General features: G+C 38.1%; 1 protein-coding gene across 1 annotated transcript in view; it reads right to left on the reverse strand.

Annotated features, from left to right (window-relative positions):
* COL3A1 (collagen type III alpha 1 chain) overlaps positions 1-26533 on the reverse strand; it is a 70364-nt gene that overhangs the window by 11203 nt on the left and 32628 nt on the right. The window contains exons 6-40 of the mRNA XM_072120969.1: positions 24746-24799; positions 23931-23984; positions 22439-22492; positions 21961-22014; positions 21708-21761; positions 20788-20841; positions 16833-16877; positions 15984-16037; positions 14766-14810; positions 14261-14314; positions 12487-12585; positions 12353-12397; positions 12174-12272; positions 10618-10671; positions 10403-10510; positions 9847-9900; positions 9664-9762; positions 9335-9388; positions 9062-9160; positions 8894-8947; positions 8746-8799; positions 8603-8656; positions 6815-6868; positions 6658-6702; positions 4388-4486; positions 3453-3560; positions 3301-3354; positions 3090-3143; positions 2932-2985; positions 2455-2508; positions 2125-2232; positions 1670-1723; positions 888-941; positions 548-709; positions 258-365 (exon numbers count right to left, since the gene is read on the reverse strand). Coding sequence (XP_071977070.1) covers positions 258-365; positions 548-709; positions 888-941; positions 1670-1723; positions 2125-2232; positions 2455-2508; positions 2932-2985; positions 3090-3143; positions 3301-3354; positions 3453-3560; positions 4388-4486; positions 6658-6702; positions 6815-6868; positions 8603-8656; positions 8746-8799; positions 8894-8947; positions 9062-9160; positions 9335-9388; positions 9664-9762; positions 9847-9900; positions 10403-10510; positions 10618-10671; positions 12174-12272; positions 12353-12397; positions 12487-12585; positions 14261-14314; positions 14766-14810; positions 15984-16037; positions 16833-16877; positions 20788-20841; positions 21708-21761; positions 21961-22014; positions 22439-22492; positions 23931-23984; positions 24746-24799 — 2403 coding nt within the window. The remainder of the gene's footprint in view (positions 1-257; positions 366-547; positions 710-887; positions 942-1669; positions 1724-2124; positions 2233-2454; positions 2509-2931; positions 2986-3089; positions 3144-3300; positions 3355-3452; positions 3561-4387; positions 4487-6657; positions 6703-6814; positions 6869-8602; positions 8657-8745; positions 8800-8893; positions 8948-9061; positions 9161-9334; positions 9389-9663; positions 9763-9846; positions 9901-10402; positions 10511-10617; positions 10672-12173; positions 12273-12352; positions 12398-12486; positions 12586-14260; positions 14315-14765; positions 14811-15983; positions 16038-16832; positions 16878-20787; positions 20842-21707; positions 21762-21960; positions 22015-22438; positions 22493-23930; positions 23985-24745; positions 24800-26533) is intronic.

The raw sequence follows: 26533 nt of genomic DNA on the forward strand, positions 1-26533 counted from the left end.
GTATATTTTTACCTTTTAAGTTATTTGTCAATTCTAAGATAAATTGTTCTATGAAGTTAAAGGCTCTCATGTCGTGATAATTTTTTCACCAAAAAGCCGTCTGGGCCACTGTCTCACTGCTCTTACAATAAAGAATCCATGTCCATATATATATTATATACATGTTTTCAGACATATTTTCACAGAATAGGTGCAATTATTACATGTTAATACTATTTATAATTAATAGATAAAATGTAAATTCAATTATGCTATACCTTAGTGCCTGGAAGACCAGGATTACCTGGTCTACCCTGTAAGCCAGGTAAGCCTACAATACCTCGGGTACCAGCTGGGCCAGATATACCAGCCGGGCCTGGGGCACCCTGTGAAAGGAAGAAGAAATTAATATAAATATTAATAAAGATATGTAGAAAAAATAAACTATTTAAGCTTTGATCACTGGTCCACTGTATGGATAGAGGATATACCCATATTTGAGGGCCAAAGTAAACTCCAACTGAGAAATTTTAAATGTCGGGCAGCAGTAAATACAGGGAATACTAACCGCTTCTCCTCGGGAGCCGGGTTGACCTCGCTCTCCTGGCTGACCTGGCTCACCCTTTGGACCTGCAGAGCCTGGACTACCTGGAGCTCCAACACTGCCTGATGGACCTGGAGGACCGTCTTTTCCTGGACCACCTGGAGGACCAGGAGGACCCGAATTGCCCTAATAATAACAAAAAAGATTCAAGTTTCGTTGTCTGCATACTCCACCACGAGCAAGGCAGTTAAAATAGCTCTTTCATTGCAGGAGACAAAATAGCAAGTTTAACCTACTTTTGCTAGTAAAAAAGAGAGAAACTGGACAAAGATGGTACATGGTTCAATAAAATTGATGTACTTACATTAGATCCTGGAGGTCCAGGTAAACCACGAGCACCAGGGAAACCAGCAGCACCCTGAAAAGAAAAATATATACATGTATATATGTACTAAATGATTTTTCTAAAATTTATATACCAGCACTTTGGTTAAACTTGCAAAGGGCAAAGTTGGCCTTTTCTTATATTAATATGGATGTTCAAAAGATGTGACTACCCTGTTTTTTTCATTCTAAACTGAATTACATTGTTATTTAAACTATGGCCTGAAAACAAAACAGGCTTCAACTGTTAATCCACTCAAGAAAATGGGTTTCCAGGGTGTGGTTACAGCCAGGCCTAGAAGTATCAAAAAGGCATCTGTTTCCTTACATAAGAGGATCAGTAGTAAAATAAAAGCGTCTAACAGATTTTGCATAAGGACACAGCAACGTAAAGTTGACAATTGATGTTATGTAATTTTATAACTATTTTGAAGTGAAAAGGGAGGAAACAAAGCTGCTTTCGAGATCATGAATTTTTTTAATGTTGATCATGTAATGTGAAAATACAGAGAACGACTGATTAACAAAATGTATGAACTTTAGTAATATAGTTAACATATATTATTACATAAAAATGTAATAATAATTTTATATATAAATATATCATAAATATTTATATAAAATTCAAAATGGTTTAATTACAATAGAAGTTTGCTATACTTCAAATTTACATGTATGGCTATTAAAACTGTTATACATATATAATTTCAAAATATTTTTTGTACAACATACTAATAAAAAAAAATACAATTATTCACTCACAGCTGCACCTGGAGAACCACGATCACCTTTTGTTCCTTGAGGGCCAGGATTACCCTGCAATGAGAAAGAGGATTTTGTAACCTTAAGGCTACATTCACACGGACGTATGAAAACGGCCGTATCCATACCGTTCCATACCGTTTTTTTACAGATTACATACGGCCACATTCATTGGACAATACGTCTGACCATTTATATTGCCGTTGTTAATTCCGTTCCGTACCGTATACTGGCCGTATAAAAATATAGAGCATGTCCTATTTTCTCCCGTACGGGTTACATATGTGCTGCATACAGATGAAAAACGTCACGTATATACGGCCCGTAAATACGGGACTGGAGAAATCATACGGTCGTGTGAATGTAGCCTAAATTTGTAAATCTACTTTACTACAAAAAAATGTTCAAAGTTAAAAGTGAAAGTAGAGTCAAAGAAAAAATAAGAAACAACTTACAGCAGGACCAGGACCACCAGCAGGACCAGCAACACCAGGAGGACCAGACTCTCCTCTTTCACCAGGGCCACCCTTATCCCCTTTACCTCCAGGTTCTCCATTCTGACCCTTTGGAACAATGAAATGAAGAATGATGTAATATGATAAGTAATAAGTAACATTAGCAAAACGTGGAAAATATATCCAATAAAAAATGTTAACAAATGCTACAGTTGTGCAATTTCAAACTTAAAATCTACCCAAACATTTTACTTTGAAAAATGTTAGATGATATGATTCTATATTGTCATACAATAGTTATGTTGTTTAAAATTATCTAGAGGTACGTACAGGTGCTCCAGGGAAGCCAGCGGGACCTGGTGGACCACTTTCACCTCGTTCTCCCTAAGGCATAGAAGTAAACTCAGTTTATTTGAAATGTTGTTATCTTAAGAGTATCTAAACATATCTTCACATAATGGGAATGTATACAAATCAAAATAAAGGTCAGGGTTATACTTTTTATACTGTTAGGCTACTTAACATCACAAACAATGTATGTTCTAGGGCAGTGGTGGCAAACCTATGGCACGAGTGCCAGAGGTGGCACTCGGAGCCCTGTCTGTGGGCACCAAGCACAGAATTTACGAGATAGGTGGATTTTGATTGTAGTTTGGACACTCTGTATTTAAAAGGTTCGCCATCACTGTTCTAGGGTGTGATTTTTTTCACTGCAGAAATCTAATGGCACATGGTTTCTTTGCACATAGCATACATGTGCCTATTACAGAATACATAAAAAAACAAGTTTAAAATGATTGCACTTACAGGACCACCACGTACACCAGCAGGCCCCGGGGGTCCAGCTGGACCGCCATCACCCTATAAATGACAATTGATAATGTTGTTTAAGCTGAATATGAAACATGAGAATTATAAATGCTATTTATTATATAGATAAAAAATAAACAGTAAAAAAGTATTACCTTGTCTCCAGGTGGGCCAGCAGGACCAGGGGGGCCAATAGGTCCAGAAAGTCCCTATATATGGACAATAAATATTTGTATGAAACAAAATATGACAAAGTAACAATTCTACATCTGTTTACCCAAATTATGAATCTGTATGTAAGAATATTGTACGGTATTACACTTAATATAACACTTTTTATATAACTCAACATTGTGAAAAATTTACCCTAACACCATCCTTTCCTGGAGCTCCATCTGATCCTTTGCCACCAGGTTCTCCCTAGAAGAGCAAAACAACAACATTTTAAAACTATATCATGCAATTGATTAACATCTTCTAAATTCAAGTCATAAAGCAAAGGATAATAGCAAACATACCTTTTCTCCTTTTGGCCCAGGACTTCCAAATGCTCCTCTCTCTCCAGGCATTCCTTGCAGACCAGGGGGTCCCATTGTTCCAGATTGACCAGGGGGGCCAGCAGGTCCCTGCAGGAATATTGATTTTTTTTTTACCAACATGACAATACACCTTAAATTATACATTTTAAACATGTCTCCAAATTAGGCATGCATGCCAGTTCTTTCAATATATTTGCCTCAGAAAATAATAATGGCTAAGAATTTCTTTCATTGTAACCTTCCTAAGTGTACAACTTTTTCATTTATCTTTTGCCGATATCATTTGGGGAATTGTTTTTTGCCGGACCAGGGGCATTTTAAAAGATTGTCATTATTAAGGTTCGTTATCCGTTTCTGTGAGAGGATGGACAAAAAACTGCAACTGTGGTCCAACTGTAGTGTTGTAAACATTTTAAAGAAATTGTTTGAATTTGTGTTTCTACTTTCTAAAGACCATACATTTTTAGTCAATGTACCCAAATTATTGTTGTTGTTTTTTTTTGCAGTGAGAGATGGTGTTTTTATTTATACTACTTTTATATTGGAATTATTCTTTGTCTTTTAATAATATTTTTACATGGGGCAGAAGAAAAACTTTCTTTTTTTCTCTCTTTTTTTTTAGTGTTCACTAAATGGTTATGTGACATTTTGTGGTCAAGCTCTTTGGATGTTGATAATTTACTTAACTTTGGCTGCAATGGTCAACATAACAGTTATGAAACATGTCTGCAATGAAGCTTTATATTAATTCTAGTTCTCATTACAGCCTAAAATTATGAAAATCCTATTATCATAGAAACAAAAAATTTTTTTTCTGGAGTTACACTTACAACATATACATGTTCTGACCAAACCTAATGAACCTATCTAGTACATAATCCTGTGATTAAATATATTTTATGCTTTATAGCTACCTTTCCACCATCAGGCCCAGGGGGACCAGCGGAACCTCTTGCACCAGGAGTTCCAGGAGGGCCTTGCAAACCTCTTTCACCAGGTACACCATTTTCACCCTAAATAAAAAGCATTGAACAATTTATAACAATAATTCCTTTATTCATATAGCGTACACAGATTACGCATGTGCTGCACAGAGATTGCCAAATTGGTCCCTGTCCCCAATGGGGCTCACAATCTAATCAACCTACCAGTATGTTTTGGAGTGTGGGAGGAAACTGGAGGACACAGAGGAAACCCACGCAAACACGGAGAGAATATCCAAACTCTTTGTAGATGTGGACACTGGGACTTGAACCCAGGTCCCCAGCGTTGCAAGGCTTTAATGCTTACCACTAAGCCACCGTGCTGCCACTATTATATTATTGAGATATAAATATGTCATTTCACTTGAATAGAAACAAAACTGCAAAGATTTGGCTCGAGCCCCTCAGACAACCTCCTGCTTCATTCTTTATTTAGAAGATCCTAAGAAAAATTGATTTGCTGGGTTTTGGACACTTAAAATCTGATATTAAAGAACTATTCTATGGATAGGTTATTCTGGATACAGATAGGTTATTGGCCTGGAAATCCTCTTTTTTAAATTTTAAGTCTGTAGACAATGGGCCATACACTATGGGGCTTATTTACTAAGGGTCACGGATCGCACTTTGGTTAGACTCTGCACCATTTTCGGGATTTGCACAGCTTTGACAGGTATTTAACAGTAGTCTGCACTGGGATTGTGTTGCACGCAACCGCTTTGTGGTACAGCTGCGCTGGCTTCCATGCGGCAGAAATCGGGGGTGGGCCGTTGGACGATCCGACTGATTTGGACTGAGCTCGGGATTTACCTTTCAAATTGTGTTGCAAAACAATGCACTTACATACACCAGGAAGAAGAAGGTAAATTCCGGCGGACCTAAGCGGGGAAATGAAATATGCAGGATTTCGGGCGTACAATCTTAGTGAATCGCGGCACAGTGCATTATCGTCGGTGAACTCCGCGGACCAGATAAGTAAATGTGTCCCTATGGTAAACACGGAACATGTTCATTTGGAACCAGATTTATTGGTTATTTTCTTTAAAAATTTAATAATTTGCAAAGTATCGCTTTAGGCTGTCTACAGATCGTTATTGTAAATCTCCTTATATTGCTACAGGCTATTTTTCCTTAATGATACTGGATTTATGGTGAAAAGGTATTAGATACTGGCTGGACTTTTATAACCACATGTAAAATTAGGGAACATTTCCAACAAATATTTCCATTTCTAAAACAGTCTAACAATTTCCAGATTACCGTAATAAGAAGGTGCAAATTTGTAATGAATATTCCCCAATATGCTTATATGTTAGTGAGAAAGTATATGAAAATATCACCTCATGTTATAACATAAGGTGACATATATTATAGAAAGCCCCCAGTGAAACATTTGGGGGACACATTTTGGGGTCTTCAAAGACCTGGTCTAGAATGCACCATTTGCATTTATTTTACTGTTTTTGAACTTCTAGTATGTTAATGAATAATGCACTAATGATTTTTTTTAAATTTAAAGCAAATCTGTCACCAGGAATGTTATTTTTATTGTGAAAGGTTCCAGTAGCATATGCTATAGTGATTTTATACTAAATTCTGAATATTTCTAGTAGTTTAAACTAGTTTGATTTATATTACCTGGCTCCCTGCCAACAGCATGTGGTGAGTACAAGGGGGGCAGCTGCAGCCTGTGTCTCCTACTTCTCCTCCACACCACTCCCTCCCCTGCCTACTCAATACACGACAGGAAGTGGGGGGGGGGGGGAGGTAGCTGCATGTGTTTGAAGGAGAGAGGACTGAAACAGGTACACAGGTATCCCCTCCCACGAGACTCACCACATACTGCTGGCTGGGATCCTAGTTATGTGAAATATACTACTTAAATGATTCAAAATACTGACAAGTGCATTTTTAAAATCAGCATTGCAGGGGTTGTTCGACCCTATTACCAGCTAAAGAAGACATTCCTTCTGACAGGTTTCCTTCAAGTGTATTTCATTTGTATAATTTAAAAGATGGCCTGTCAATTTCTGATTCATTTATGTTCATCTGCTATTTAGCGGACTAAGGAGGGAGTATTACACTGTTTCACAAAGTCCCAACAGACCCTTAAAATTTTTAGGCTAAAAAATAAGAAAAAACTTAGTAGGAATAAGGTATATAAATCATGACAAAAAAAGCAAATTAAGTGAAAAACTTACTTTACCACCTGGGGTACCTGGAGCACCTATTTCACCCTTTGGTCCCTGCAAGCAAAATGAATAGCATATTAATACTATTGCTAATATGATCAGCAGTATCACATTATGAACACCATTACATGAATTATTAATTGTTTAATGAAAAAAAGTTACTTACTGCTTCACCAGGTTTTCCATTCTCCCCAGAAGGTCCGGGACTACCCGGTAATCCCTATCATAATCAAAATAAAAAAAACATTTTAAAAACATTTAACTTCCATAGATGATTTAAAATAAATCCTGAAAGCCACTGTAAACTATATATAACAGACTATTTAAAAGAAACTTATACTGCTATAACAATTAAATATCACCCGTTCTTTCTTTGTGCCAGTTGACAAAACTATATGGTAGCACATAGAGGAACAAAATGGACATAGCAGAGCTGTGGGGGACATCCGGGTGTCCCCCACAGTAGCAGAATCATAGAAGAAGCCATCACACCATTACACAGCAGCTAATAGATGTAGGGGTCAGGTCTGAGCTCCAACCCCCACTGGTCAGTCTTTGATAGCATATGCCACTTGGTGGACAAACAGCGAAAATATCTCTTTTTTTCTTTTTTAACTGGCCATCACATGTAACATGCCTTAAGAAACATTTATATATTTGTTACTGTAGCATAAACTACACACTAGCAGGTTATCCTTGCTAGTAGGTGTTATTTTATCTTTAAAATGGCCACTGACTTGCTTTTTTTTCAGTCACATATTGGTTAGTGAATAAAAGTTTATTTCCCCAAGTTTAGTTTAAATGAAATCTAGCATCAGGAATCTACATTAGAAGACCATGTGATGGTTGACTCTTCCTGCCAGCCTCAGCCCTAATCTGTATTTGACTAGTCCAAGAACCTAATCTAACTCTAATACTTTATCCAAGTAATATATAATTACCCGCAGAAGCTACTGCAGTGTCTACTAGCCTGGCTGAGCGTTAGAGCTTTAGCTACTCCATGCCCCCAGCAGTCAGCTCAAATTTGTATTTGAGGCTGGCAAGAGAAATCTACTATCAAATATACTTCTGATGGTAGATTGTAATAATAATATTTCTATTTATATAGCGCCTACAGATTACGCAGTGCTGCACAAATCATGCCAAATTGTAGATTTTGTTTAAATTTCCTGTTCTTTAGCTGCTTTCCCCATTTCCCCCTTGTTTTTCTCAAGTACAATCACTGTGGGGCTATAGAGATCTTTGCTACAAAATATTGTATGGGTTTATTCATTAAAGAAGTATCATAAATGCCCCTTTACTTTACCAAATATAATATTGCAACTAGTTTTGAGCAGAAAAGTTAAAATTTGGGTTTGTTAAATCTGAATTTTAAAAATCTGTTAAGCACTGGGTACCAGACCTGAACCCTGACCCGAATTCCCCTCCAAAAACATCTGATGTTTGATCATGATTGTAGGTGTTAACTCTTTACATGCCACTGACAAAGTTGCCAGCAGCATCTATCATCAGGGAGTGATGATCCTCCCCAAAATAGCGCTGCTGTGCCATAAGCAAGTTAATACTGGTGCTCTCGTATTGCTGCATCAATGGTGGTATTACGGCTGTGGGGCAGGTTGAACCTGAACCTAGACCTTAACTTCTAATGTCTAAAGTTCAGGTTCAAGTACAGGGGTCTGAGTCTGCAAAATTCAGTTCAAACCTGAACTTTACGCTTCGGTTCTGCTCAACACCAATTGCAACTTGTTTGAATAAAGTTTCTGTAAATGGATTACTGAAACAGGGAATTAATTTGAGGCAAGTTGCTTTTGAAGGTATTTGCTTTCCTCTGGTTCAACATTAATAACTATGCAATTTTATTACATGATGGCCCTGTAAGTTATTTTTTCTCTCCAGGAGTCATAAAACATTATTTAAATGAGAGACCTTCCCTTACAAAGTAAATAAATCTTACCTGGAAGCCAGGTGGACCTGTGGCTCCTGGTTCTCCTCGTTCACCTGGGGGACCCTAGAAAACAATAAGATTACTCAGTAAGAAGTACATTTAAAATGTAACAGGAATTTTTCATCAATAGAACTTATTGAAATATAACTTACTGCTGTGCCTGGGGGACCCTGTGCACCTGGGTCTCCGCTCTTTCCAGGGAGACCCTAATAAAAACAAGAATTTGCATATAAATGACAAAATAAGTCATTATATTGAGTTTAAGGCAGCTGAATAGTGTAGAAGTTCATAATGACCTACCTGTGGTCCAGCAGACCCAGGACCTCCTCTTTCTCCATTTTTACCTGGTGCTCCCTGTAGAAAAGTAGACAAGATTCTACTAAAACACATTTATGATGTATTCTATTTTGTACAGTTATCACTTTAAGAATGAATATCAATGATTCCAATAAATGTCAGAGTATTTACCTCATTACCCTTTGGACCTGGAAATCCCATGACTCCGGGCTGACCTCTTGGGCCTGGTGGGCCAGGGTTGCCTGAGCGCCCAGATTCGCCAGGAGGACCCTGAAAATGTAAATTTTAAGTTGTAATATTACAGCCCAACAGAAATAATAAACATTGCCTGGTCACTAATTTGTTCTCAAAAGCCAGAATACAGTGTACATTGGATCTGTAGTAAAGTGGACATGTTACTGCAACAAGTACAATATAGATTTTTAAACAAATGAATATACATACTGAGGGTCCTGGTTTTCCATCAGACCCAGGGCTGCCAGGACTTCCTGTAAGACCCTAAAATACAAAATAACATATTGTAAAGAATATTTTTTTGTCTGCTAAAACAATGTGGTTGTAATTTTAACAAATCAATTAAGCATTGTTTTCCAAGACAAATACATATATAAATGTTTATATTTTGTATTGTGAAATGCAATGCCAGGAGTTAATGGTCCTAAGATTGTCTGAAAGATTAGAGAACAACTGACTTAACTGACATTTTTGGCCCAATGAAATGAAGAGAATATGAAATGATTTTTCTATAAAACTGTCTGTATATAAATATTTACCCTCATGCCAGGTAGGCCAGGACCTCCATCTCTTCCTGGTTCACCAGAAACTCCTCTTGGCCCAGGGCTGCCAGGTGCTCCACGTTCTCCAGCAGGTCCCTAAGTACACAAAAGAAAATAATTTGGTCATATTTCTATCTATCTTTCTATCTATGTTTCTATCTATCTGTTTAATTTAATTACCTTTTCACCTGGTTGACCATTGCTTCCTGGAGGTCCACGGAAACCTGGTGCTCCCTAGATAAGTAACAATGCACGTGAATATAAAACTTCACCTTCAAAATACACCATAATGCTATTTATCTTTATGATAACTAAATATAGTTGAAAGAATATTATCGCTTGTGAATTATATCATTTCTACAGTTCAATATAGAAATTGACACAGCAGGCTCCTTGTGCGCTCTCCTACTTGCCTGAATAGACTTGCCCTGAACCTACACTGGTTTAGATAATCAAAGGCTTTTCAGTAATAGCTAAGGATGGGCTTGGTGATGAATAATAGCATGTTTCAGGATAAAAGATATTTGAGCAGGAGAAGGACATCTGAGTACTTTGAGCTGACTTAAATGACAAAATAAAAGCAGAATTTTGATTTCTCCCTGATTTATTTGGTGCAACAGATCTTAAAATTTAAATTCAACAAAGTGAAGGACTATTAGATCAAATGCATTTGACATGTTAACCATGTAAGTGAAATGCATTATAACTGACTTGCGCTGAATAAAACTAAACTTACTCTATCTCCCGGGGTTCCAGGTAACCCATTTGTACCCGGTTCTCCATTAGTGCCTTTCTTGCCTTCTTCTCCTGCAGGACCAGGTGCACCCGGAGTTCCAGCTTCACCCTAAACACCATTACAAATATGGGAACAGAACAAAAAAAAAATTCTGATAATGATAGTTTAGACTTATATATTTGGATTTACAAATGCAGGTGTATTTTACTGCTTACACGCTCTCCTCTTGGACCAGACTCTCCTTTAGCACCATCTTTGCCAGGTTCACCCTAGAAAACAATGTCAACATCTAATAAGTACACTCAGATTATTTTTTTTACTTATTTTCTATCGCATAATATTTCTCCCTGCTTTGATTTTTTTACTGCATAAAACAAAGGTCATATTTAGTATTATATTCTGACAAAATAACAATATCCATGTATATCATGAATATTTACTGAACAATGAATGCAAAAAAATCTGAATACTTTATATTTTATGATATAATGGGGTGTCATTGCAGTTGCATCAGTTTTTTTTATCCTTAAAATGTTTTGAATCTGTAGCATCTTCCAACTCACTTAGGCTACATTCCCATGAACTTATGCCTGCCGGGCCATAGCCGGGCAGGTATTTGGTCGCGGTGATGGAGAGGAGGAGTGGTGCATGGGGTATGGTGCCGTAACACAGGGAAAGATAGGGCATATCCTATCTTTTCCCAGTGTATAGAGCGGTACGCTCCCGCACGTGTGTTGCACCGTAACGTAGCTGGATAGGCATATGTTCGCAACGATGGAGAGGAGGACTGATGACCCCTCCCCACTCCATAGTGGTGCATGGCGCACGGCGTCGTAACAAGGGGAAAAATAGGACATGTCCTATCTTTTCCCCGTGTATGGCACGGTAAAGTGCTGCACGTGTGTTGCACCGCATCGCTCTGTGCGCCCATTGCTGGCCTACGGGGGTCATGTCACTTTAATCAACTTACTCCAGATTTCCTGTGAATTCAGAATTTCAAGTTTAGCTGCAGATACATTCCTGTCCCTTAACAACATAACTGGAACTGGTTAAACAAATATTGCTACTTTGTGACAAATTTGTGACTTTGTAGATTAAAAGTGACATATCTTCTTCAGACATTAACACCCTATGAACTCAAACCACATTTATCAAGCTTTCTAAGCCAAAATTATCGATCTGAGCTCTAAAGACTCTCCAAAAATCTGGAATATTGCTAAATGATTAATCTGCAACTAAATCAAAATGACACATGTTAAGTAGCCAACAAAAAATCCAATTTTATTTGTACACAATAGAAAACCGCATAAATATGATTACAAGAATTGAAAAAACATCAGACGGACAAAGAATAAAAACAATTAAAAAGGGAAACATATATATGATCCCATATGCAAAAAACACACGGTGGGTACCTGGCACCTGATAAAAGCCAGTGTACCCACTGTAGGAACCCCTCAGTGCAACACTACAGATAAAAAATATATCAGACCAGTAACCAATGATATATGTAAAAGCAAGCAGGACAGTGGGTATGCACAAAACAAGATATGACTATATGAAGCCGAGGCCTGAGAATAAGTGCATAGAGCACAGCCAAATAGCCTGCTAATGAAGAAGTGGCGCTGGAAAATACTTGCTAAATAAAGCAGAAAATATTACCGTCGTAGTGTGCAGTTTGAGGGGTGCCAGAACGAGCCCCACGCGCATCGCCGCGGATTAATCTGCCTCAATATTCTTTTGATCAATTAAATGGATTGTGATTACTTACAGCTGCACCACGTAAGCCAGGGGCTCCATTTGTTCCAGCTGGACCTGGAGGACCACGAGCTCCAGCCAGACCAGGAGCACCAGGAATACCAGCAGGACCCTTTTCAGAATGAAAATATTTAAGTTTAAATAAGTATACTTAGATTAAGTCAACATGCTTGCCAAAATCGTCACACTTACCATTTCTCCCTTGCCACCAGGATTTCCATCTCTTCCAGGAGGGCCCTAAAAAAATATAAAGCATTGTCAAGTGATGCACACAAATTTTAAAAGTATACTGTATATAAAGTACACATTTATAATACAATGCTTACACCAGGACCAGTCAATCCAGCAGGACCTTGGGGACCTGTTTCACCTCTAGTTCCTGGAGAGCCATCAGAACCACGAGATCCAGGAGCTCCAGCTTCACCCTAAACAGACAAAAAATGTTTAAGCATAAATATTTGCTGTATAAACATAATTCATATTTTATTTTTCTCTTCAGTTAAAGTCATAAAGTAAAAAGAAATACTTTTACCATGGTTTCATGGAAAAGTTCCAGACAGATATGTAATATATAAAAATAACCAATGCCGATGGATGCCAAAAAGGCTTTTAGGCTGGTATAGCTTTCCTTTTATTTGGTATGTCTTTTTTTTGTAACTGAATAAAATAACATTCCACTTTTTAGAGTAGATTGCAGGCAAAATAATGTATACTGCCTGTTATATGTGTTTTTACATGGCAGTCTATGTCTAACCAATGCCACAGTATGCCACTTGATGATATACAAAAATAACTATCATTTTTATTCAAATTAATATTGTATGCACAATTTGTTGAAAATCTAATGACAATTTAAGTAAACATCAGACAAAATTCATCATTCAAAGCATTTCTTGATCTCAATATACTATGGATATGTTCAATGAGGAAGTACTCTTGGGAGGCAACTTAGTAGTAGGGACTGTAGTACATCCCATAAAAATTTAAAGGGCTTAAGTTTCCTAGAGCTCCAGGAAAAGACAACACAACTTAAAGGCTATTGCAGTCTATTTCCAATCAAATTATAGAGGAAAGCCCCTGAAAACAATATTATCTGTTGTGAACAGAAAACACCAAGCTTATAGGTGCCTTCATTGGGTGCAGCAGGTACATAAAGGCATTGCCCTGATTCCTGAATTAAAGTGAATAGATCTTAGGAAAATGGACCACATGCAAGCTGATTCTGAGCCATTGAAAAAATGTGTAAGCATAGAATTTAACAGTCTTTTTATTTTATTGTCTAAATCTGATTTGTATTCATGAAAGTCAACAGAACATGATGGCTCAGTCATTCATTCTCAAGCAAAAGGAATGGTAGTTAGTACTTAGACATGCATGGCTTAATCTTTAACCCCTTAACGCTCTGCGCCGTAGCTCTACAGCGCAGAGGTATAAGGGATGTATGAAGAGGGCTCACGGGCTGAGTCCTCTTCATACAAAGGTGGGGGTTTTTGCATTTTGCAGAAAACCCCCACCGCTAATAACCGCGGTTGGTGCTTGCACCGATCGCGGCTATTAACCATGTGATTGCTGCCGCCATCTTTAATGTGATCGCCGCGCCCCCGAACGTCATCGGTCAAATGTCAGGCTAAAACCTTGAAAAAATACATATCCTGAGATAAGGATGTTTTTGGTTAATGACACTATTTCCATAGTGATCGATTATATTTAACACACAATAGGGGTTATATATTATATGCTCGGCTCATGTATTGTTGCAGCCCCTAATTTGCAACCCGATGCATAAAGAGCCTCCAGCCTGGCACAGAAATATTCTGCAGCATGTGAACTTTCACTATTGGAAGTTTGCATGCTGCAGCTGGTGCTCAGGGGTGGGCACTGGCCCAATCCACCACTGTACTTGCCCCCCCTTTACGCCCCTATGGCCCCCTCCCCCCTTCCCCTATCGCCAGACATTTGCAATTATTTCAGTGCAATTATTTCATGCCAGTATTCTGGCATAGAAGAGTTGATAGATATCCCCCAGTGTATATATATATATATATATATATATATATATATATATATATATATTTGTTTCATTATCATTCAGCATCATACCTTAGGACCTGGACCACCAGGGAATCCTGCATTACCAGGGGGACCTGGAGGACCCTGTCGAAAAAATGAAAATATTCATACAGCAAACTGTAATAGTATATAATTAAATTGTTTATAGCATGCATGTACAACTTTTCCAAGTCATAGGACTACTTCCAGGATTCACACTTATTGGAAACATGGAGGTCCACGCATGTCAACAGCTATTTCCATTGTCATTTAAGCCACTTGCCAAACATGCATGCATCTTCACCTCAACTTTTATTTTTGGGAGAGCTAGAAAGGGGTCAGTGGACAACATTCTGCCAATATAATGGATCTAGTGGTGGTCACATAGTACAGATCTGTCCCTCTTCATATGACCATATAGATGGGCCTACCCAAAATGGCTAAGTAGGCCATAAGTAGCCCTGGTACTTTTACAGTATTTACAATAAGCGATTTAACTAACAGCAGTATTTACTATGCTTATGCAATAAATGAAAGCCAACAGAAATGTTCTTACAGGCTGACCAGAAGCACCAGGGGCACCATCGTTACCACGAGCACCCTAAAAAAAGAAAAAATATCTTTAGTATCTAAACGTTTAGCTGATTTGCCTATAAAGATACACAGGAGATAAGTTGAAAAAAATTGGTTTGCTAGTTAAGATTTATGAACATAAATCAGCTAAAAGAAATTTTAATAAAAATGTGTATACAGAAAAGTCTATTTAAAAAGAAAAAAGAAATTTGGCAAAACCACAGTAGCGCAACATTTTTTGAGTCTCGACATGTCTCTCAGCTACAGTGGTTAGTGTTAGTAGAGATAGAGAGTACTAGCCAGGAAAGTGTTAAAACGAAGCTTTTACAATGCAAAACATACTGGATATTTTGTCATGATATTTTGACTTGTCTTATTTACTAAGGGTCGCGGATTGCACTTCCGTCAGACTTTGCACTGTTTTCGGGATTTGCGCGCCTTTGACAGGAATTTAACAGAGGCTTTGCTGGGATTGTGTCGTAGCTGTGCTGGCTTTCATGTGACAAAAATTGGGGGGCATTCTGTCGGACGATCCGACTGATTCAGACTTTCAAATTGTGTCGCAAGACCAAGCATCATCATACACCGGGAAGAAGAAGGTGAACCTGAGCGGGTAAGTGACACATGCTACATATCGGGAGCACGATCTTAGTGAATCACGGCACAGTGCATTATCATCGGACAAGGCACTTTTGGGGAACTCCGCGGACCAGGTGAGTAAATGTGCCCCATTGTTTCCTAGGGGATTAAATGAAAACTGCAATTTTAATGTTTATTTATAGGGATAAGAGTTTCTAGCCTAGCCTAGATACTAGGTATATAACTGGTTTGGAGTATTTAATATTAAAAATATGTAAAATTCACATAATGTATTAAAATAGGGTGATAGAGATTGAGAGACGTTTACAAATATGAGATATATCATATGGCTAATTGTTTTTATTCTATGACTTTTAAGAAATTGGCAGATAAATGGTTGTATATATAATGGTGGTGGGTATGTCACTGAGCATGTCTAAAGAAGGGTCTCCTTGATGATCACACAAAATCGTCTGTGACTACTACATAAAAGGGTGAATATTGGTGGTGATGTTTTGCCATTGAAAACGCCTATATGTTTTTCCATCACTTCTTCAGATAGGAAACCCCTTTATTTAAAAGATTTTTAATTAGGCATGGACTATTTTAGGTGATTTCTTACAGCAGAACCAGGGGATCCAGGGCGACCTCTTTCACCAGCTTGTCCTCTTGGACCCTAAGAATAAGAATTAAAAATGTTTTAATAAAAGGAAATGTTTTTATAAAAGGAATTCCTAAACAGAAATCATGATTCAAGATTTTAATGATGTTGATATGACATTATCGTGGATTAAAGTGTATGATTTCCTATATTTCTTCCACCTTCACGGTACTTTAGTTCACTTCATGTGTAACTAAATGTTTAATCCAGATTCTACCTTTGTTACTGCATGCATTACTGTGTTTGAATCAGTTGTCCCTCCATACTCACAAAGATAGCAGAAAAGGAGAAGTTGTTGCAGGAGAAACTGAATCTTAAACATCATTGATGTATCTTTTTGTGTTGTTCTTGATTTTGCTGTTGTGTTTCATCTGTTAAATTAAGAAACTACCCCAAAAACTTGTCAAAACTGAATGTAGTTATTTTTATGATGTACCCAAGTATGAGGAGTTCAGCTTTATGTATCTACTTGGTGTATAAACTTTCAAATCTCCTGCATGGGAGAATTACTAAGTATTACTATTGGATAATGTATATTTCAAAGTTTACTATTATGACCATTGTGACTGGAAAATCTTTAAAATTATCTGTAAAATTATATCATAAAAATATAATTAAATACTTAACAGTGAATTGTTGCATATGCTGAATGATATTTTATTAAGATGTCTTCCTTTTCATATATGGGGCTACTAGATTGTAATATATAATTTTTTGTTTTATGTATATTCCTTGAAATGTTCAGTTTGCTAATCCTAAAAAAGTCAGTGTTATTTGTGTTCAAGTTTCTTCTAACACTTTAAAAATTACCGCTGGGCCAGGTAATCCGTTGTCACCAGGAGCACCAGGTTCTCCCTAGTAAATAAAATGAACAAAATAATTATAATTAAGAAAATAATTACATGAAATATTTACAATATAAATACACACACAAAATTGCAACAAAATGTAAACATGCAGACAGGTGAAAAGTACTACAGTTTCACAGCAAAAAAGAAACCGGAACTCCAGGAGTATTAATATTTTTTCCCTGATAAATAATTAGTGGTGTTGTTAACAAAGGAAAGTCAGTCGAACCTGATAGAGCCGGGACTGGCCAACTATATTTTTTGTGTGTGTGGTCTCCCAATTCTCCCTTGACTGATGTTGACAAGATAAAAAAGGATTGGCCATGTTCGATTTCAAAACACAGCCTTTGCTCAAATCTGTCATCCAAAGTGTCACAGGTATACTCATATGCTTAGTCTAATTAATCATACATGTAAATACTGTTGGAAAGTCTGGAGCTTGTATAAGTGTAAGGGCCAATGAACCACAATTGCTGCAGAATGTCTACCACGCTTCTTCTGAAGTGTTTTTGCGGTTTTAACAAAGGTTGAATTTCAAGCAAAACTAGGGAAATTTGTTAAGATTGGCGCATTGTGCATCCAGTTTAATATTTTCCTTGCTGTCACATGGAAATCTGGATTAAATAAGAGGTTTCAGACCTGGCGTAGATTTGACCTATTACGTATGACAATATTCAAGTGCAGTCCAAGAGAACAAGGGTACCGCACTCCTGTGAAATGCGGATGGTGCTTGCGTTGGGTACTCAGCCCCAATATATAGTAGAGAAGAACGTAGCACACATCCTTTGTTGATTTTAACGATTATTCTTTTAATTCATATCATATTATATACAGCTCCACCATGAAGATCATAAGAAATCATATAATGTAATGACAGATAAAAAAAATTCTTTCAGCAACGTTTCGGTCTGAATCGACCTTTGTCAAGCATGATCTGTAACTGATGTAGAAAGTAGAGCATGATTAGTATTATGGTATATAGATACATTGGTATATATATAGAACTATTTTTTAGGACATAATGAGTAAATCTCTGTGAAAAGTTATTTGATATTGTTAATACATAAGGAATATATGTTAGTAATAAGTATACATATTTATATAAATAGGATGAGTGTAAGAGGTGGTATGTATTAGCCAGGAGGTATACTGACACTGTATAGTAAGCGTTTTCATGACAGAATAAAGAGAAGGTAGGAGGAAGGAGGTAATATCTATAGAGATGTTATATAGGGTACACCTGATAGGAGAGGGAAGGAAAGGTAGTTGATGTCATGTATTGGAGGGGAGAAGAAGTTGCTCATTGGTAGGCATAAAGAAAGAGAAGCAGGCTTGGAGACAAAAGTATAGGAGGGCCGGAGGCTTGTACTTACTGGGAGAGGTAGTATTTCGGGCGCTCGGGTGGTAGCAGAGGGACCGGTGCCTATGTGTCTTGTGCTTATGAGCAAGGACTGATGTGGGCCGAGCCAGTGAGGGCGCGACCCCGGACCCAATGAATCAGGTAACTATGGAGGCGCGCCACCCGGCGCGCACACGCACCAGAGCAGCCGCGGTCCATGTCCCCTGTGTCAGGGACATATGAAGGATCACGGCGCCCCACCAGCCGGGCCCAAGTGTAAAAATGTGACAAATGTATATTATAAAGGAAGTTGACTATTTAGATCATATGTTTAGGATAAGGTGTGGTATGACAAGAAAAATAGAATCTAGGTAGAAGTGTAGGAATGAGACTGTAAGGGAAATCCACAAGGTGGTATTTCAGATAGTGTGTACTATAGAAAAAAGGCGAAGAGCGGAAAGTAGAATATTGCTGTGCAGGCTAAAGTAAATATGGCCAAGGTGGCCCATCCATCAGCCTACCCTGCTCTCCAACTTCCACAACCACTTTTTGGAAAGGTGCCCTAACTCAATCTTATATTCACATTAAGAAAAATTCTACATCTAAAAATGCCTTTCTGTTTTTGGTACTGATGCTTGTGGGATTACGGCTGGGGTAAATCCAGAAGATATTCTGCAATTCTCTTTTGGTACATGCGCATAAGAGTGGCAGACCGGTTTCCACTGGTCAGTGCGGACGACTGCTCTCACCTGGTGGAGGAAACTGGGGGGTTCTAGCATTTGCACACTGCCCCCAGTAAAAATCTAGTACTTTCCTTCCAGGGTTTCCTGCAGCTTCTTCAGCAGAATGACAGGAAGAGCAATCTTTGTGCGTTCTGCTTGTGCATGCGTTCTGCTTGTGCATGCTTGTGCATGCATGCATGACTGACATCATGCAGCTGGCTCTGCCCGCACTTCTGAAGAATCCAGGGAGTCAAGGAGCCATAGGCAGTGCAGTAAAGGGCAGTACAGAGTTTATTCTTTTTTTTACGTGCTGGGGAAGTGTGCTGGCTACCTATACACTGGGAAAGGGACAGCATTGTATTGAATACCTATATACTAGGGGTGTCGGGGGGCAGTGTGTTTGCTACCTCTATACTAAGGGTGTAGTGTGCTAGCTACCTATATACTGGGGGATGCAGTGTGCTGGCTACCTACATACTGGCGAGTGACTGTAGTGTGCTGGTACCTATATACTGGGTCAATATGGATGACTGCTCTCACCCGGTGAGGGAAACTGTGGGGTTCTAGCATTTGCACACTGCCCCTGTAAAAAAAAGAAAAAACCTAGTACTTACCTTCAAGAGCTTCCTGCAGCTCCTTCAGCAGAAGGATGGGAAGAGCAAGCTTTTATTTAATCTAGTGTTCACTCTATCACCTGTATCGGTGTTCACTTTTCTCTAGTTGCAAAAGTTATAATACTGAAACCTTTTTTGTCATTGAATAAACCTTCAGATTTTCATGTATGTAAATTATTCAGCCTCTTAGCTAGAAGTTCCACATTTGCATGTGTGGTCGTGTCTAAGATGCACAAGCTATGATCTCATTGATCAGCAGCGCATGCTTGTGATGATGTCACAGGAGGCAGGTTTATGTTTTATTTGTTTATTCTTTGCTCAGAATGATGGTTAGCCTTTAGGGTGAGTGGCTCTTTCCAAATTAAGGAGTTTGGTCAGGTATAAGCCTAGCATGTGATTGGATGACCTGTATATAAGGCCTATTGAACTAGCATTCATGGACCGCTTTGTATAAAACCAAACCCACCTCCGACACTTTAAATACCTTCGGTATTGATGTCACTTACTACTGAGGCCAGAAGCTTTCACTCCTGTATGTACGTATTGACTTTTTAATGAAGAACTACAGACTGAAGATCAGTATGTGCCCTCCTTTCTTTTCAATTTGACTTGGACCATTGCTATTTTGGATTAGCTGTATTATTGGAGTTGTAGCACCACATGTACTTCAGATTACAGCACAGTTGCAGCTGTCATTTGAGCTGAAAGGCAGTTATAATTGGTAAAAAGAGGGAAGTGATGCTGTTTTATACTTGGGGCAGTGTGCTGGATACCAATATATTGGAGGGTGAGCAGTATGCTGGCTACCTATATACTGGGGGGTGCAGTGTGCTGGATACCTGTATACTGGGTGTGGAGGGGTAGAGTGAGCTGGCTACCAATATACTGCGGGGTACAACAAATTACCTAAAACATGCCCTGGGGATTGGATAAATCCAAACATGTGTAAACATGTGTAAAGCATGTGGATTTATAGCAGATTATTTGCCAGGTTTTGCTACAGATTCTTAGAGCATTGTTCCAATCCACAGAAGAAAATGAATATGCTATGGATATTATTTGCACACAGTATGTAGAGTAACTTTGAAATTATATAGATATTTTAGATGCCGCTGTAGTGGATTTTCTATTGCAATTGCATGTAGAAAATCAGCTGCAAATCAAGCCTGTGTTCAGGGGCTCTTACGTAAGACATTATGCCATAGTATGAAGATAAGAATTTACTCCACATATATGAATTACCCTGAGTCCAGGAGCTCCGCTATCTCCCTTTGCTCCATCTCTTCCATCTATGCCCTGAAGAAAAGAGAATTACTATCATCATATTGTATACAGAAATAAACATTGCCCTTCTTTTTTCTAAACTGTGCTGTAAAGTATGTATGTGTATTCATATAATTGTTTGGCTTTTAAACATTAACATTAAATTGTTGTCACAGGTTACTATACAAGATAAACAATACAGTCATGGGGAAGTCTACTGTGAGAAATTAATATTAGTGAATGGTCTTCTGATTATAACCTGATCATAGGATGTCCCACTACAGGAATCCATCTTACATTTGTATGCCCTGTTTGTGTAAATTCCTAATGATCAGGGGTATGAAAAAAGCCATAGCAGCTGCTACAGGGCCCGCATGGCACAGGGGCCCAGGATGGACGGACGGTGGAACAAAAAATTATGCATGTCATTCTCCTAGGCCCATCGTTGCAGACTGATTGGACGCCCTGGTGAACTAATAGGGCGCCTTTGTGCCATCTGCATTGCTGACCAGGTAATCTGCCCACCCACCTCCTCTGTGGCTGCCCGACCCGACCAATGGCATGCTGGGAGGAGGAAGGATGAGCACTGCTCACCCCACCCCTCTCCATAGGAAAAAGTGCTGCATTGCCTTCTTGTGGCCAAAGATAGAGCAGGCTCTATCTTTTTTGTGAGCCCAGGCCCATACCCGTCTATGGGGGCGTAGATCCGGCTGTAAATTACGTCCCTAAGACGGTTGTGTGCCTAGGGCCTAAAATTGAGAAGAGTTAGAAATGCACACTGGATAAAGCTTAAATACAATTAAGATTATGTATCATGTTTTGTTAGTGTAGTTTATTTTGTGATAAATATAAATGTGCTCTTTGATGAATATAAAACAGGTAACAGACCAAATACGTACTCTATGGCCTTTCATGCCAGGGAAACCAGACATGCCAGGGGGTCCCCTGTTACCCTACAAAATACAAAGAAATATAATTTGCTATATAAAACATATACTACACATAGGTATCTCAGATCATAAAACAAACACTGGATCAGAATATTACTGTGGTCTTTGTTTCCCTCTTTGTTTTCTATATGAAAATCTTTACGTTATTTCCTATAGTATTTATTTTTTACTGTATCAAAGCGTCTCCTAAAGCCATACTTACAGGGGCACCAGCTACTCCACGTTCTCCGGGTCTTCCAGGTCTGCCAGGTTCTCCCTAATAAAAAACAGAAACATAGTGTTAAGGTTAAGAAAGGTTAAGAAAAATCCTTATGCATATTTTCAGATCCACCGTGCTGTTTAACATACAAGAAGTTATATATATACAAACTGTTTCATATGATGATGTGATTTCTCTGGTTTGTATATGTAGAATATGATGGTTGTATATAAATAAAGTTTTATTGTAATATTGCATGAACACTTTCATAGAGACTTTATTAATGTATACAGTATTTCACATATAATGTGCTACATATAAGGCTTCTAATATTCAGATAATAGTATTACATCATCAGTGAAGTTACTGTAAAGGCCATAACATGTGCAATGCAGTTTCATTTAAGAAATGGCACTAGAACAAGAACAATTGCAGTTGATACAAAAAAAATTTACAATCAGATTTTAAACAATAAACTTACATCTTTTCCGGATGGCCCAAGAGGCCCAATAGGTCCGGGTTGTCCAGGTGGTCCCTGCAAATAAATAAAAAATTATATATGTTTATTTCTTCATGCAATTGATATTAAAACATAGACATTTTATAATAATAATAATAATAATAATAATAACAACTGTATATATGTCACTTTGGTTTAATGCAAACAATGTTTACATGACCATTTCTCAAAAGTTGTACGTCTCTAAATATAATAAATACTAATGACAGTGTAAAGGGCAGAGAGACTGTTTGGCCCCTGTCACAAGTAGGGGGGTGGTTGGGACTGAAAGCTCTGTAACCTTTGTAGGTACTCTTTCATTTGAAATATTTTGCTAACTGGTATTTGCTGCTTTACCTTGAGGCAGTGCCCCTAAAAAGAAAAATGAGGAGGGAAATGGGTGGGACTGGAGTGACTGGAGTATTTATGCAGCACTGAATGCTCACTATTCCCTCACCAGGTTATGACAGCAGACATGGCACAGAAGCAAGAGTTATCAACTTCATAACTTGGGATTATCAAATTCTGCAACAAAGTCTTAACAACCTTTCCAACTCCTGGATGACAAAATGTGGGATGCTTTACCAGAGGGTTACTAAGAAGTGGACCCACACTTACTGACACAGTTATGTTTTTTTTTCTTGATTGTTTAGTGTAGTTACTTTGCTATACATGTCTATCTCAAATGATTATGCCCTTTTTCTATTTAGATTTCTTTCGTGTAATTTAAAAAAACTGAAATTAGTATTCTAGTATTTATATATGTAAATGTCTGATATTTTTATCTTAAGTTAACCTTAATAGGTATTTAATATCTGTCTATAACACTATAAATTACATGTAGAAAGGAATTTACATAACAAAACTCTATCCGAAAACTGGAATCAAGTTGCCTTTTACAGCCCAACTGAAGAAAAAACAAACTAGATGGAAAGTTATCTGCATATTTTAAGCTATGGGTGCCCTCTAGAGGCTAATATAGAGTATTACAGCATCCATGTCAAATGTTTCTATTTTATAATGATAGCATTAACAAATATGCTAATTTACTGTATATAATTGTCTTTTCAAGAACACTGCTTGCTTTCAATAATTAGGAACCTTTATTATTTATTGTCAGATGGCGACAGTTTAATGACTTTTTACAGTTTGATATTTGTGTTGTAATTGTGAAAAGTCCACTGTACTACCAGGACACATTTAACAATAAATGCCCCTATTGAATTGAAGCAAGCCAAGCTCTTGGAAACCAACTATCAAATAAATGCATTTTTCCCAGAAATATAAAACTAATTTTTTACTGTTCTGTGTTCTATAGCTGTTCATGCAAGTCATGTCAAGTTTGCTTCAATATGCAGTATAGCTCAGATACTGAAAGTTATAGCTGTACGATGGAGGAGGATGTCAATAAAAGTTCAGGTGACATTCAGTCAGCATTCAGTGGTATTATCTCTGCAAAAGAGTTTCTACTTACAGGAGAACCAGGCTGTCCAGATTCACCAGGGGGTCCTTGATAACCATGAGATCCCTGTTGGTAGAAATCAAGTAAGCACATTTTTTTTTTTTCAGTGTTGAATCTAATTTACCTTAAGTCCAGATTCAGACGGATAAAAAAGTTGCAAAACAACGGTCCAGTTCGTTGGGATACAGATGTTTCTGTTTTTTTTTTTAATACAGTTTTTATGAATTTTGATTAACAATTCTTAAATGATCCAGGACCAGGTCAATTTGTCCCTTTTTGCCTATGTTCTTTTAATGGCTACGGATACAGACAGACCCAGTAGCAACCGCTTAGCTCATCCCTGTGATGTTGAGTCAACTGATACTGGACAATTAAAATCACTTAGAAAAGTACATAGCAGTAGTCAGGTGGAAAATACCATGATAAGTTAGTCCACTAGCAACCTCACATCCATACAATACCGTATAAACACCCCTTCCTAACAAGGCCAAGTCAGATAATCCTGTAATTGGATGCCAAATCCTGTCCACAACCATGTATTAGGTATGTGAGGTAAAGCCCCACAGAGAAATCAGTTTCCTTTAAAGAAAATATACATAAATGGAACAGCTGGTACACACTGAGATGGTAAAAATATAACGCAAAACAATTCTAGTCAAATCTATATAGTTGCCAAGTTGCATGGCCAGGTAGGTGAGTATCATGCATGGTTTGTCCAACAGTAATTGGGGTCTTTTGCTGAGGCATTTACTTAGAATATATTACTGTTTACATATTATAAGAAATTAAATTAAAATATATGAGTAGAACATGGTAAATATACTTACAGGTGGACCAGATGGTCCAGGTGCCCCTGGAGGTCCGGCAGGTCCAGGTGCACCCTACAAATTAAGAGAAACTATATCATTGTCATGATTGCAAGTAAATGTAATATACAGCTCAGAAACTGGTAATGTATTTTTGAGCTATTTGAGTATAGCGTGCGAGTACAATTCGGATAGAAATTACCGATCTACTGTGGCAAACCATGGAATGCTCTTGAATTAAAAATAAACTTTTAAGCCAAATTGCATAAATCAATAGTTAACTTTGCAATATACTTCACTAGAGAAATAAGTTATTGTCCATTTGCCTCCTTATTTATCCCTGCTTTAGCTTTTTAGCTATCATTTCTGTAATGTCAGCTGATAGTTAAGGAAACTGATGACGTTTCTTAAAAAAAAGGGACTCCCAGATTTTAACAATTTGAAAGTGTGGATATTCTAAAATAATCTTCACATATGTAGTGCAACAAACTAAACAGGAGAGAGAGAGAGAGCAGAGAGGGAAGAGAGGGAGAGCGGTGGGTGGCAAGGAATCGCATTCCCAGACCCATTTTCTTTTGTTGGCTTATTGTTGTTGACTGTGCTTGGCTTATCTTTGCAGATATTGGTAATAGGCATTAGCTTTTCATACCCCTGTGCATGTATGCTCTAAAAAATAGACAATAGGGGTATGAAAAGCTAATGCCTATTACCAATACCTGCAAAGATAAGCCAAGCACAGTCAACAACAATGTTACATGCATAGCATTAATATTACATAATAAAGTCTGCATATATATCATATTCTTAGATTTAATGGTGGGCTTAGGTGTAGTGATTTTTTTAATTCTAGGTAAATTTTTCACGCTCTGCCAACTATTGCTGTATACATGTTTGCATATATAGTATTCCATATGCAACAGTGGTTTTAAGAAGTGTATGGGGGCTGTGTCTTTTGGGGCATTACATCACAGTCTTCAAATTGTATATATTTGGAGTTTTTATATATAGTTTTTTGCACATGTTTTTCTTTGTGTATATTAATGGAATGTTCCATGTGTCTAGCTATATGCATATTTGATTGATAGAGAAAAGCCAGTCCTCCCCCATATTATTAGGCAATAACAGGGACCAGCGCTTTTACTTTTCTGAAGGCCTTTTTTAATTACCGTATATACTTGAGTATAAGTAAGTATAATTTAAAGACTTAAAAAACCTATTGACTCAAGTATAAGCCTAGGGTGGGAAATTCACTGGTCACAGCTTTCACTCAGTATATAGCCAGTCAGTCCCCCCCCCCGTACATAGCCATCCAGCACCCTGCCCCCAGTATATATCCAGCCAACCCATGCCCCCCCCTCCGTGTATAGCCAGCCAACCTCCTGCCCCCATTATATAACCAGCCAGCCCATGCCCTCCCACTATATAGCCAATCAGCCCATGATCCCAGTATATAACCTGCCGGACCATGACCCTCAAATATTAATATAGCCTGTCAGCCCATGCCCCGGTATGTAGCTCACCAGCCCATGTCCACCAGTATATAGCCTTCTAGCCCATGTCCCAGTATATAGCCTGCCAGCCCATGCCCTCAGTATATAGCCTGCCAGCTCATGCCCCAAGTATATATGCTGCCAGCACATGCCCCCCCCCAGTATATATCCTGCATATCCTGTCAGCACATGTCACCTCCAGTATATCCCCCTTCTTCTAGTATATAGCCAGCCAATGCCCCCCAGTATATAGCCTACCAACCCATGCCCCCAGTATATAGCCAGCTCATGCCCCCAGTATATATCCTGCCAGCACATA

This window comes from Engystomops pustulosus, chromosome 8, assembly GCF_040894005.1.
Source record: "Engystomops pustulosus chromosome 8, aEngPut4.maternal, whole genome shotgun sequence".
In the NCBI taxonomy this organism is placed as follows: domain Eukaryota; kingdom Metazoa; phylum Chordata; class Amphibia; order Anura; family Leptodactylidae; genus Engystomops; species Engystomops pustulosus.